At 42.1% G+C, this 13,306-nt stretch overlaps 1 protein-coding gene across 3 annotated transcripts in view; it reads left to right on the top strand.

The window, feature by feature from the left end:
• Positions 1 to 714: 714 nt before the first annotated feature.
• lsp1a (lymphocyte specific protein 1 a) overlaps positions 715 to 13,306 on the top strand; it is a 29,893-nt gene continuing 17,301 nt past the window's right edge. Inside the window, exons 1-5 of one of the 3 annotated variants that reach the window (XM_046393805.1) lie at positions 715 to 1,051; positions 7,487 to 7,618; positions 10,497 to 10,851; positions 11,184 to 11,326; positions 11,710 to 11,947. In XM_046393805.1, coding sequence (XP_046249761.1) covers positions 993 to 1,051; positions 7,487 to 7,618; positions 10,497 to 10,851; positions 11,184 to 11,326; positions 11,710 to 11,947 — 927 coding nt within the window. In that variant the 5' untranslated portion in view covers positions 715 to 992. The remainder of the gene's footprint in view (positions 1,052 to 7,486; positions 7,619 to 10,496; positions 10,852 to 11,183; positions 11,327 to 11,709; positions 11,948 to 13,306) is intronic. The other 2 variants (XM_046393802.1, XM_046393806.1) reach the window with 2 other exon arrangements.

Genomic DNA, 13,306 nt, shown 5'->3' on the forward strand with positions numbered 1-13,306 from the left:
ATTTTGGGAGAGACTGTCAAAGTCTGAAGGGCAAATAGAAGATTTTATGAGTGAGGGATTAGCAAACAACAAATTCAACCAAGCTGGCAATGCAGTCAATGTTGAGACCAGACTGGTTTGGACATATCAGCTGATGGATGATCTTTAGAGGTACTGTTTTTGACAACCAATTATGGACAGCCAGGCTAGCTGTTTACCCCATTTGAGTCTTAATGCTAAGCTAGACTAACTACTTCCTGACTCCAGCTCTGAGCTAAACAAACACAGAAGATGCACTTTTATTACTTGTACTTTTACCACCTGTACTTTTAGTGAAGGGTTGGCTTTTCTCTACAGTCTCTTCCTTCTGCTGTTGGGGCTGATCCGTTGGAAGAGACTGAAGTGTTTGGAAAGGGCCAGGACGGTTCAGTAGTGGATTTTTCTTTCCTAGGGGAGGTTGTATCGTCTTTCATCCCCCTCAGGGACGACCACATGACTTGGCAGAATAGAGAAAGGCAGCAAAGAAAGAGAAGAGTGATGTTGGGCCCCGCTGCTCTGAGCTTTTCAATGAAAACCACATGTAGAACAGAAGGAGGGGTGAGTGTGTGTGTGAGTGTGCTTGTGTGTGTGTGTGTGTGTGTGTGTGTGTGTGTGTGTGTGTGTGTGTGTGTGTGTGTGTGTGTGCGGGGGGTGTTAGTGTAAACCCAGCCCAGGGGAGGGGAGTCACTCTGAGCTCCGCTGACATTCCCAACAATCACTACAGAGGAGGAAACACAACTAACACGAGTGAGAGGCTGCGTGGTGTGTTTCTGTGTGCCCAACCTCTAAAGAGGCTTTTAAAGAGAGCAACACGCTTAACTTTGAACGCTTGCTTTGGTACGACTGCAGGACAGAAAACTGTCTTCATTACTGTGGGAACTAAAAGAAGAAGAGAAGAAAATTGCTCTTAGAGGCTTGTGTGATCAACTTTGTTTCCACCTCAGGGAGACGAGAAGAAGAAGAAGAAGAAAACCATGTCCAACACTCTGCTGAGGAGAAACTCCAGCAAACAGGGTTTACAGAACCTGATGAGGTTTGTGCTCAATCTGTTTCTGTTTGTTTCAGCTTGGGTTAATATTTAACAGACAGTGGGTTTCAGGTCCCAAATGAAAATCCAAGTCTTCATTTGGCTCAGAGGTCACTGATCTGTTTTCATGTTTGTGTGGTTAACACATCTGTCTAAACGGGAACAGAGGGATTAATGGTCTTTTGGGTCAAGCAAGGCTTTGGGGGATTTTGTGGGGTTTGAGTGGACTTACCTCCACTCACATGAGTTAATGATAACAAAGGGTCAGTTTGTCATCTCTATTGTTCTAAAACACAGTTAGAAGCATTTAAATGAAGGCAGATGATCCTGAGCGAAAAGGATCCAGAGTCCAGACCAACTGGGCAGTCTGAGGTGAAATGGACCTGGAGACTAGCGGTGGCATGTCCTGTCTTTTGTAATTGATCGTTTTCTTCATCCTGTGCCAGGTTTCAGCTTGACTCCTCACTGGAGGAGATAAGAGCTTGCAGTGCCGCTCTTTTGAAATGTGACGTCTTTAGTCAGAGTGATCACATTAGACCAGCTGAGAGACTTAACAGACTACATGTTGGTTTCTGTAATGTTAGTTCCTGGTCCCTAGTCTGATATCCTACAGTCTGATCAATGTGATCCCTGCATTAGTCACAGTCTGAAGCACTTAGAAAATCAAACAAGATTTACAGCTTGATCTGACTTCAAAGCAAAGTCAAAATTATGTGCAAAAAGTTATGTGTAAAATTATCTGCTGTCTGTCAGAGTGATGAATCAGAAAATCAACACCACACTCATACTTTATATATGAAGCGACAGCTAGCAGCCACACAAAGAGAGGAAACAGGAAAGCAGCTGACTGGGCTTCATGCAAACCCAGCAAAACCTCTAGAGCTCACAATTTAACACATATTGTACAAAAACTGGACAAGAAAAGACTCCTTGTTAACTCAAGTGAAGGCTTTGTGCTAAGCTAAGCTAACCAACTGTTGACAGATGATACGAGTGGTGTTGAACTGAAGACTTCTGGTTTGAAACACACATTAAGAAATTATTTTGTTTGGAGCCAAAGTTCCAGACAGGATGACTCATCAGACTGAGATGTAACTCTTTGTGGACCAGAAGGTCTTCCCTGTCAGGTGATGGATTTGTCAGGCCTGTCCCTGGCGTCTCGGTGACTGGATGTTCTTGACCCAGTGAGCTTGATGTAAACCTCTGAGTCACACTGTGTGTAACAGCTGGAGGAGGCACTGCTTCAGTCCAGCAGGTCTAGACATCTGGATACTGGATTTATAGGTCATACTGAAGCTTTCTGGTCCACAGAGTCACAGTCAAATGTCTTGTTTTTGGCAATTAAGCCTGAATCAGCTGTGGTTTACCAAAAAGCAGTGTACAAAGAGTAACAAAGTACATTTATTAAAGTAATGAGGTATTAACTCTACTTGAGTACTTCTTTTCATGCAGTACATCAATTTGAAGCTACAGTTGCTTTTCACATGTGGTGTTTCCGCATCAGACTCACAGTCAGTTTTATAAATCCAATACTGCACGGACCAGCCAACAGTCTTTACGAGCTACACTTTAAAGTGATCAAACATGTTGTTATCAGACTGTGTGCCGTTCATCTCGGTGGGTCAAGGCAGTAGGGGTGTTTTTAATCAACTCCATCTAGGAAACAAACACGCCCACGACCTGGCCTGGCCCAGCCTGGCCCGACCTAGCCCAACCCTCAATGATATGATGTCATCCAGGAGGCAAATCTGCTTCAAAACAAAGTGACCCCTGAATCCCCCACAGATGGACGAGGTCGTCAGTGTTTACCACAGTGCCAGATAAGAGACTGAGGAATGTTTTCTTTTGGGGGGTGGGAGTAGGAGTTGATGAGTGATGGGGGCACTGATCTGTCACTCCCTCTACAGGTTGCCTGGATTAAAGACAGGGAGGGACAGTAAACAGAGCTGGGTTTCCTGTTTCCTATGTGAGAAAGCAGACGGCAGGTTTTTATCTCTTGAACAGCAGAAACTCTGATTGCTTGACCTCTCCTGTCACTGCACACCTGTAAGACCATGGACACATTTTTAACAGAGAGGAGATTTTATCTTTTTTATTCCACATTAACTCTTTACAAAGTTTCTCCACCATGAACCACCACATCAGAAAACTGTTGATAAATCAGTATTAAAACAGTTCTGTAGAACGACTATCTGTTAGACTGTTATTGGTATCAGCACACTTGTAGCAGATATTAGTACTTCTTTCTTCTTCTTCTTGTTGCCTCCAGTAGTTCCAGTTTGCCTCAGTGTGATCTGAACTGAAGCTGAAGTTCAAACCCTTAGAGTTTTCTACAACTCAAATTATGTTTTATTGTGTCTGTTCTCTTTCTGAATGTATTTCAAAGTTTTTGGTTTTGTTTCGCTCCTCATCTCAGTTGTTAGCAAACTCTTTGCTTTGCTGTGAACCTTTCTCATACTGTGGATGACATCAACATAAAGACTCATCTTCATGGCTCTCATTTTAATTTTGAGTGATTTAAAGGTCTACAGTTCATCTACCAAATCAGAATAAGAATACTTCATTGATCCCTGGGAGAAAGTGGGTTAATGGTTGATTAATTCAAAGACATCAACTATTCAGCACTGTGCAAACTTCATTAAGATCTTTGCAGCGGGTTGAACTACTTTCCTCTTTGGACTGCATTTTTTAGAACTTTTTAGAAGTTTGTTTCCATTAGGCAATCACATTGAGGTATTTCCTTTTGTTCTCCTTAACTCCTCTTTGAATTTCCCTTGATTAAAATCCCTAAACTTTGTTGTAGTCCTTTGGGATGAGATTCTTCTTGCAGATTCGTGTTTGTCAGGTCATCTTGACAGATTAGACAATGACTGCACACCTTCTTGAGGTCTTCCAGTCAAACTAGCCTTCAGGGGTCTGTAGGGACTTAGCTGCATGGGGGTACAGACACTGGACCTGCAGCCATAACAGGTCTGTCACTGCTCGATGTTTCAGAGGGTCTGTTGGACTTCTGGCGACAGCTGGTCTGACTGCTTGCTGGCCTCTGTTGTGTGAGGTATACTGCAGTGTATTCTGCAGTGCAGTTGTACGATATCAGTCCTCATCATAGTGAAATAACTTCATTACTTTTGTGTTTCTTATAGACGCACAACAGTTTAATTACAGCTCTGACACAGATATCTGCAGTGAGTGCTCTATCATCCAAGTCCCTCTTAAATCAATCAGTTCACTAACCCTGAATCAAATTATTACCAACAAAACTGCTCTACAGACAAGACAATGACAGATGTAGATTGATTTGTGATGATTTTGATTTTTGGCTTTTTGAAAAATCAGTTCAGAACTAACCCTAACCTTAAAGACTAAACCACTCCGAGCAGACTATGCTGACACTGAGCTACAACTGATGCAACAGACGAGTGAGAACGTAAAACCGTCTTTGTTTGAGTCAAGCCACACTTAACATCCTGGGATGAAGGAGTTGGACCTGGACCATCTGCTGTTGAACAGTCCAGCTCCTAGTGACATTAGAGAAGAAGTCATTAGGATTCCTCTTCTGGTAACCATGAATGTCTGCGCAAAACTTGGTGCGGTTCCAGTAAAAAAGTTGTCTTTTCACCATGAGAATAAAGAGGGATTTGAAGTTCATGTCAGTTTTGCAGCTATGTGACAGTGAAGGTGAAGCTGTGGAAAGCACTCATCTGGTGACTCCGGTGACTTATTTTTTGGGAAGTGGCATCTTTTTGTTGTTGTGTTAGAGTGATTCAAGCTCTCCGCTGCTCCAACTTGTTTCAACACAATGACTTCATCTCACAAACGTCTTCCCACTGTCCTTGTCTGTCTCACGCTTCCTGTTAGGCTTTCAGGCTGGAAGGAAACCATGTTATTACTGTGTCATTCAACTGAATCATCCCACCGACGACAGATTTGTGAGCTGCTTAAAAAGAGCAGCTGAGGCCTTGAAACTTTAAACCTCCTCTTTCACTGTGTTCCAGTCAGACAACAAAGCTGCAGTGTGGACAAGTGCAGGCAGATTGAGACCAACCAGATGAGATTCAGCTGATGCAGCTTTTATTTGGTTTGTATGTTGTGTTTAAGGACAATCAGTCTCATATGTGTGTGTTTGCTTGTGCATTACATACAATAAGGCATTAATTGTTTACTGACATCATCACTAGTCATAAAACATAAATGAATTTATTCCCAATTTATTCCTTCTAGAAAACGTTTTTTTTCTAAGATGTTTTTCTACAGAGTAACCTAATTACTTTCCCCAGTTTGACTTCAAGTTCAGCTCAGGTGTTTCTTCAGTCAATCACGGCAATCTGTGGGGCTTGAGTTCTCTTAGTGAACCTTGATCTGAGGACAGGTTTGTTGAGGCGACCTGCTCAGTCTTGTCCCTGGTGTCAGTTTACAGACAAACAACAGACTTAGTGAAAACCTGCTGGGCTGCTGCTGCTGGGAGGAGAAAGTGATGGTTTGGTTTCATTAGATTTCGTGAGACCGAAACAGTCCAGATCAGATTCCTGCTCTGCTGCGATGAGTAAATGACACGAGAGAAAGAAAAAATATGAATGAAACACGGGATGAGGAGGAGGAAGTAAAGGTGTCTGTAATCCTGGTAGAGGATGAATCATTGAGTGTGAATCAGGTGTTTGACACAGTTTCAACTATGACAGAATCCTTGATTGCAGAAAGGAGACGAAGGCAGACAACGAAGAGGAGGGACAGGAGGAAGAGGAGAGAGAGGAGGAAGAAGAGTGAGAGGAGGAGAGAGAACAGGAAGAGGAGGAAGAGGAGAGAGAGTTTAATCAGTTTAAACTGCTGTCTCACACCACACAAAAACAGATGTGATTTTATCACAAAAACACTTCCACAGTTTAACTTTCCTTTTTTTTGGATTTGTATTTCAGTCTGACACACTAGTACTACAGAGTATTTTTATTTTATTCTACTTTATAATTGCACTGCATTTCACCACTACTACTTTTTACTTCACTATTTGACTGTGACATGTACTGTGACATAAGATGTGATGCAGTATTACTGTGTTCCCAGCTGTTTAAAAAGTAAACTTTGAAAGAATGTCAACATTGCAAAATATTCTGCAATAATATGTGGAATGAATCACCTTGCATGATTAATACTTTTACTCTAGATGCTGTAAGTCCATTTTGTTGGTACTGACGCTAAACTTTTGTACTTTTAGAGTTTCAGATTGAATGCTTGTCTAACTGACACCGACTGACTTGTACTTCTGTACCACGCTGTACATACCACTTGTGAACACAGTTGCTACTGTTCAGAACAAGCAAGCAAAACAAAAACAAAACAAAAAAACATTGTCTGACCTTAGACTTAAAAAGTTAAAGAATAAATCTGAGCAAGTTTATGGCATGAAGATATTCCTCACTGCAGCACATGTAAAAATATGGCAAACTGGCCAGAGTTAATGCCAACAACCGTCTGTAACCTCAATAGTTTCTGAAACTGGCATCTTCTGTGGCACAAGATTACATTCCTATCAGCTGCTTTTCCTTTCTGACCTTTTCTCTGCCAGCTGTTACCACATCCAGCTGTTAAGTAGCCTCTCCGCCTCTGGCCCTTCATTCATTTCCTGCCTGTCCACAGGAGGGAGGAAATGATGCTGAGTGTAGAGTCCATTGGTGTCCTGCATCCAGAGCTGTGAATCACCGCCCACAGCTCAGATTATTCACAGTGACGTGACTCGGTATGGTGTTTACTCTGTGAGCAGGATCATGACTGGTGATGTCATCTTTTCGCATCTTTTAAGAGACACACTTGAATACATTTTTCATTTGGAGTCAGATAAGCTGACTGGAACCTGCAGTAAATTATTTTTAGCTGCAGCAGAAAAGAGTTGTGAACATAATGGACATTGTTAACATTTAAGTTGTTAAAACCAGATGAACACAATCAAACAGCTGATTATTTCCACATCCAGCAGTTACAGATTAACATGGTCATTCATGAGGAGTCGTGTTTGATGAACTGATGAACTGAATGTGTTAAAGAACAGGCAGACCAGCTCTGACCCCACTGCTTAGAGGGTGTCCACATGTCTACATATGTTCCTGTACCGGGTATAAAATGCCTCTGTATCATATGACCAGAACTTCCCTTCATGCCAACACCTTAAAGAAAACTTTTTACACTTTGGTACTGTTACTCTTACTTAAATAAAAGCTCTGAAGGCTTCCACTTCTCGTTGTCTAAATTTTGCCAGCAAAAATATTTTTCTGTGCTCAGAATGCCACAATAACATGATAAGAGGGCAATTTAAAATTGTAAATCTACATCACAACATTGTGGTAAAATAAAATAAAAAGCAGTGAAGGTGAGAACTCCTACACTTGAGTTTTACTGCAGTTCAAACCTGCAGTACAGTATCAAATGTCCTGTATTGTCCCTCGTCTGCAGGCTGACGGCTCAGAGGAGTATCGAGGATGCTGAGGAGGTGGAGAGGGAGCGTCGACAAAGAGCTCGGGAGGCTTTACGCTGGACAAACAGAGATTTTTCACAAGAATACGAGATGTCTGCAGAGGACAACATGTAAGTACAAAGTGAGACAAACATCTTTAGAGAGCATCTCTGTTTTACTGTCCTCGTGTTTCAGTTCAATTCAGTTCAGTTTATTTATGTAGTGCCAATTCACAACAAAAGTTATCTCGTGACCAATTAGAGCGGGTCGAGACCGAACTCTTTAATTAAATTTTGTAATACAGGGAACCCAACATTCCCCCATGAGCAAGCACTTAGTGACAGTGCAGAGGAAAAATTGCCTTTTAGAAGGCAGAAACCTTGGAGCAGACCCCAACTCAATGTGGACGGCCAGACAGAGCGACAGACAGACAGACAGAGAGACGGCGTGGGGTGGGGGGTGGGTGGGGGATGGGGGGTGGACTGTAGATTATGATAACGATGAAGTATACAGAAGGTACTATGGTGACTATGATAACAATAGTAGTTACAATAATGACGGTAGCAGCTGAGAGTAGTAACAGATTATGACAAAACAGTACTAATCACAGTGAGTTTCGAGCAGGACCACAGCAGGAGGAGAGAGAAACTCAGTGCATCATGGGAGATCCTCCCTGGCAGTCTAAGCCTATAGCAGCATAACTAGAGACCAGCCTAAACCAACCCTAACTATAAGCTTTATCAAAAAGGAAAGTTTTAAGTCTACTCTTAAACGTAGAGAGGGTGTCTGCCTCCTGGACCAAAACTGGCAGATGGTTCCATAGTAGAGGAGCTTGATAACTAAAAAGAAGTGATGTGATTATAAAAAACTCTTTATCTTAAAGTTCACTGTTTTTCTTGATCCACTGACAGAAACACTGACAGTAACACCTTTATGGCTCCTTCACAATACAAGTATCAACCATGTTCACCTGTTTTATTGTGAAGCAGCAGGTAATATTCCTTCCTGTGCGACATGCTCTCATGGGATACAAGAGTCACTTTTCAGGACATTTTGTGTATCACGTCACACATTTTGCGCTGTTTGTGAGTCATTAAATACTGTAAGTATTTTATGAGTTTTAGACAGGAAAAGTTGAAGTCAAGTGACTTTGGTCATGTGGTGCTGTCATAATCATGTGACTTATGGTTGCAGTTTGGTTGCATTTACGCATCAAATCTAGTCAGTTATGTTTGTAAAAGACCATTTGGGTTAAAATAAATTCACTTACATGATGTCGGGGACGATGCATTGTGCATTGTTTAAATAATCCAGTGAGTTTAAGTGCTAAATGTTTGATGTTGTTAGATCATGTTTAATGCATGAAACGTTCCTGCACTGTGAAAAATGTTGCTGAATTCTGTCACTGTCACTGAATTCCTTGTCTGTTTAATCATGAGAACCCAGAAAGTTATGAAATGCAGAACATTCTTCACTCACTTCAATCTGTCCAGTGCCTTCCTGTGTGACTCTGCTATTTTTGTGTCCATAATTGTGAGTTTAAACAGTTTGTTGTCATGTTTCTTAGCTGTGAAACCTCATTGCTTATCAGTGCTTTTCATGAATGTTGGATAACACTAATGTTTCCACTGGGAAAGCTGCAGATAACCTCTTCACCCCGTTGTGTTGAAGACCAGCACACAGCTGCCTTCTCATTACATAACCCACAAAGAATGTTTACTGCAGGCTTCTATATTGGTTTCAGTGGAAGCCACCACCATGTCAAAGCCTGTGGCAACATTTAATTACAGCTTGTGACTCCAACACCTTCTGCTCCGTCACATCACAGGCCCATATGGTGTCAGGCTGATGTAGCACAATTGCAGTCTATAAATAATGATGTAATTGATGTGATGCTCTTTTGCTCTTTGCAAATATATTTTGCCTGACTTCCTGCCTGGGATCAGAAGTCAAGTGCTGACGGAGTTTGAATCCATCCATTAATTTTCTATACAGCTTATTCATCAGGGTTGCGGGGAGGGAGGGGGGATTGGAGCCTATCCCAGCTGACTATGAGCGAGAGGCGGTATACTGCATGTTGCAGTGATTTCTGTGCAGAGTGAAGCAGCAGAGCTGATTACTATTCACACCACAGTTCATACAGAGGAACTGCTGATGAGTCCATATGTTGCACAGTGAAAATAAAATGTTATTCTCTAATGACATTCATGGAAACCTAGTCTGTCTGACTCAAACCATCTAAGCCGTGAGTTGGATGCGCAAAAGAATAACCTCCATAGTTAACTAGTTAACGAAAGAATTTCTTCCCAAGGAGAAAGATCTTTTTTTTTCAGTTCACATTATAGAACAGATTGAGTGGATGGATGGATGGCTCAACGAAGTGTGGGAATGTGTTTTTTTGTTTTTTTTTTACTATTGTAACAACAATAAGAAAATGTCCCCTAGCCTTAATGAAGTCTTTATTTTAACCCAAACAACAATGTATTTTGAACATTAGCTAAGTATTCATTTTATACCCAAACTCAACCAAACCTTCACCAAACTGTTGTCAGAAAACAAAATGGATTAATAAGATAAATATGGATGAACAGACAAGTGATGCTGACATCCGGAGCTGGAGGACAGTTGCAGATCAAAGAAGTATTACTTTAATACGGAGGACTCGAAGGAAATAACCCCAGAATAAACTGTTATTAGTCTTCAAAATGTAAAATGATTTCTGTGTTGTTTTTTCAGTGTGTCCTATCTTGTCATTGTCACGTTTCATTTGTCTTTGACTGGAAACATTTAACCTTGATGTTAATGTTGGAGGACCTGTGTCTGGGGACAAGGATGGCAGAGAAAACACTGTGCCATTTGTAACGGCATATTTATTATTTCTCCAGGCTTGTACAACATATCTGCACACAGCATGTCTTAGGAAGCCATGAGGAAAACTTCAGTCCACAAGTACAGACAGTGCTTAAAGTCCACACATCAGTCGACATGCCTTTCCTGTCTTGTCCTCAGGTACAACGGTGACCTGAAACCGAGCAGCTCACTGTCTCTTGAGGAAGACGAAGGCTTCAGCGACTGGACTCAACGCAGAGAGAGGCAAAGGCAGCAGCGCATGCAGGAGCTTAGCTTAGGAGGTGAGGAAGATGAGGACGAAGAGGAGGTCACAATAAACAAACCTGTAAAGACTGTCCAGGCCACAGTTATATCCTCCAGTCAAGTAGACAGAAGCACAGAGGAAATGGAGAGGAGGAAGGGACGTGAGCAGGAGGTTAGTCAAATGAGAAGGGAGTGGAAGGAAGAGGATGAGAGGAAGAGCGAGGAGGTGATGACCAGGAGGACAGAGGAGATTCAAAGGCCGAATACACAGGTAAGTGTTTGCCCAAACAACTGCAATGTTTCAAAGCTTTAATTCATTCCAGACAAGTCTGATGTACAAGCCAAAGTCAGTTTCCAAGCTGAAGTATTTGAGACACATCCAAGTCAAGTCTTCAGTAATTTCTCACATTATTCAAGTCATGTTAAAATCAAGTTTCAAATCCTTCTAGATAAATCAGTCAAAGACAAAACCAAAAACAGTCACGTCTTTATTAGCACATTATGAGTTCTGTTACTAGTCCACATTCAGGTGTTTAAGCTCTCTCAGAAGACTAAAACTTGTACAGCTGGTTTGAAAAAATGATCTGCTGTGTTGCTTTTCAGGTGGAGCAAAGAAAAGACATCAAAATCTCCTACACATCCAAGGTCCTCCTTCACCAAGAGCCCAAACACAACAGCAGCAATGGAGAAACAACTAATGAGGAAGTGACATCATACATAAACAACAAGGCAAAAAGTTATACCAGGTGTGTAGTATGTTTTATTTATTGCTGCTGTGGTGAATACTTTCAAACTAAATATTTAACCTTTGTTAGCCAACAGCTTTCAGCTTTCATAAAGTGATTCTGCTTCCACTATGTGGGTGGCCAGAGATGTCCACATAGTCTTGGCCTTGTGGTAACCAATTCCAATGGTAACACAGAATTAAAGCAAAACAAAGAGTCAAACATAGCACAAGTTCATAGAAACTCTATTGTCGATCCAGGTCCAGTACTATATTCTAACTCCTGATTTTCGGACGCGGAATGTGGTTGTAGAATTACATGGGTGATTTGTTCAGGAAGCACAGTGCACAACAGGCTTAGTTCAGATAAATAATAATGGTGTTTGAAACCTCCCTGGTGTGTAGAGCCATGGAGCAAGAGGAGGGGGAGGCCACTGTGGAGACAAAGCAGCATCTGGAGAAGATCTGGCTGACCCTCCAGCAGAAGGAGAACCAGGAACTGGAGCAGCTGAGACACCGACAGGCTGAAACTGAACTGGAGCTGGAGGAGCTGAAGAGGAGGAGGGAGGAGAGAAGTCGAGTCCGGCTGGAAGACGAGCATCGGAGAGAGGAGGAGGAGCGCCAACGGCTGGCCAAAGAGGAGGTGATCCTGCCTGATTAAAGTCTTAAAAATATTTGTAGAGGTATTAGATACACTACCAGTCAAACGTTTGGACACACCTTCTTATTTAATGGTTCTTCTTTATATTCATGACTATTTACATTGCAGATTCTCACTGAAGGCATCAAAGCTATGAATGAGTACATATGGAATTATGTAGTAAACAAAAAAGTGTGAAATTACTCAAAACATGTTTTATATTTTAGATTCTTCAAAATAGCCACCCTTTGCTTTGCCTGCTTTGCACACTCTTGGCATTCTTGCAGTGAGCTTCATGAGGTAATCACCTTAAATGGTTTTCCAACAGTCTTGAAGGAGTTCACAGAGATGCTGAGCACTTGTTGGCGCTTTTGCCTTCACTCTATGGTCCATCTCATCCCAAACCATCTCGATTGGGTTTAGGTCAAGTGACTGTGGAGGCCAGGTCATCTGGCGCAGCACTCCATCACTCTCCTTGGTCAAATATCCTTTACACAGCCTGGAGGTGTGTTTGGGGTCATTGTCCTGTTGAAAAATAAATGATGGTCCAACTAAACGCAAACCGGACGGGATGGCATGTTGCTGCAGGATGCTGTGGTAGCCATTCTGGTTCAGTGTGCCTTCAGTTTTGAATAAATCCCCAACAGTGTCACCAGCAAAGTACCCCCACACCATCACGCCTCCTCCTCCATGCTTCACGTTGGAAACCATGCATGTAGGGAGCATCCGTTCACCTTAACTGCGTCGCACAAAGACACGGTGGGTGGAACCAAAGATCTCAAATTTGGACTCATCAGACCAAAGCACAGATTTCCAGTGGTCTAATGTCCATTCCTTGTGCTTCTTGGCCCAAACAAATCTCTTCTGCTTGTTGTATTTCCTTAGCAGTGGTTTCTTAGCAGCTATTTGACCATAAAGGCCTGATTCGTGCAATCTCCTTTGAACAGTTGATGTAGAGATGTGTCTGCTACTAGAACTCTGGGTGGCATTTATCTGGGCTTTAATCTGAGGTGCTGTTAACTTGCGATATCTGAGGCTGGTGACTTGGATGAACTTATCCTCAGCTGCAGAGGTGACTCTTGGTCTTCCTTTCCTGGGGTGGTCCTCATGAGAGCCAGTTTCATCATAGTGCTTGATGGTTTTTGCGACTGCACTTGGGGACACATTCAAAGTTTTTGCAATTTTGTGGACTGACTGGCCTTCAGTTCTTAAAATAATGATGAACTGTCGTTTCTCTTTACTTAGCTGGTTCTTGCCATAATATGAATTCTAACAGTTGTCAAATAGAGCTGTCAGCTGTGTACCAACCTGGCTTCTGCACGACACAACTGATGGTCCTAACCCCATTAAGAAGGCAAGATA

The sequence above is a fragment of the Scatophagus argus genome, chromosome 7 (assembly GCF_020382885.2).
Source record: "Scatophagus argus isolate fScaArg1 chromosome 7, fScaArg1.pri, whole genome shotgun sequence".
In the NCBI taxonomy this organism is placed as follows: Eukaryota; Metazoa; Chordata; class Actinopteri; family Scatophagidae; genus Scatophagus; species Scatophagus argus.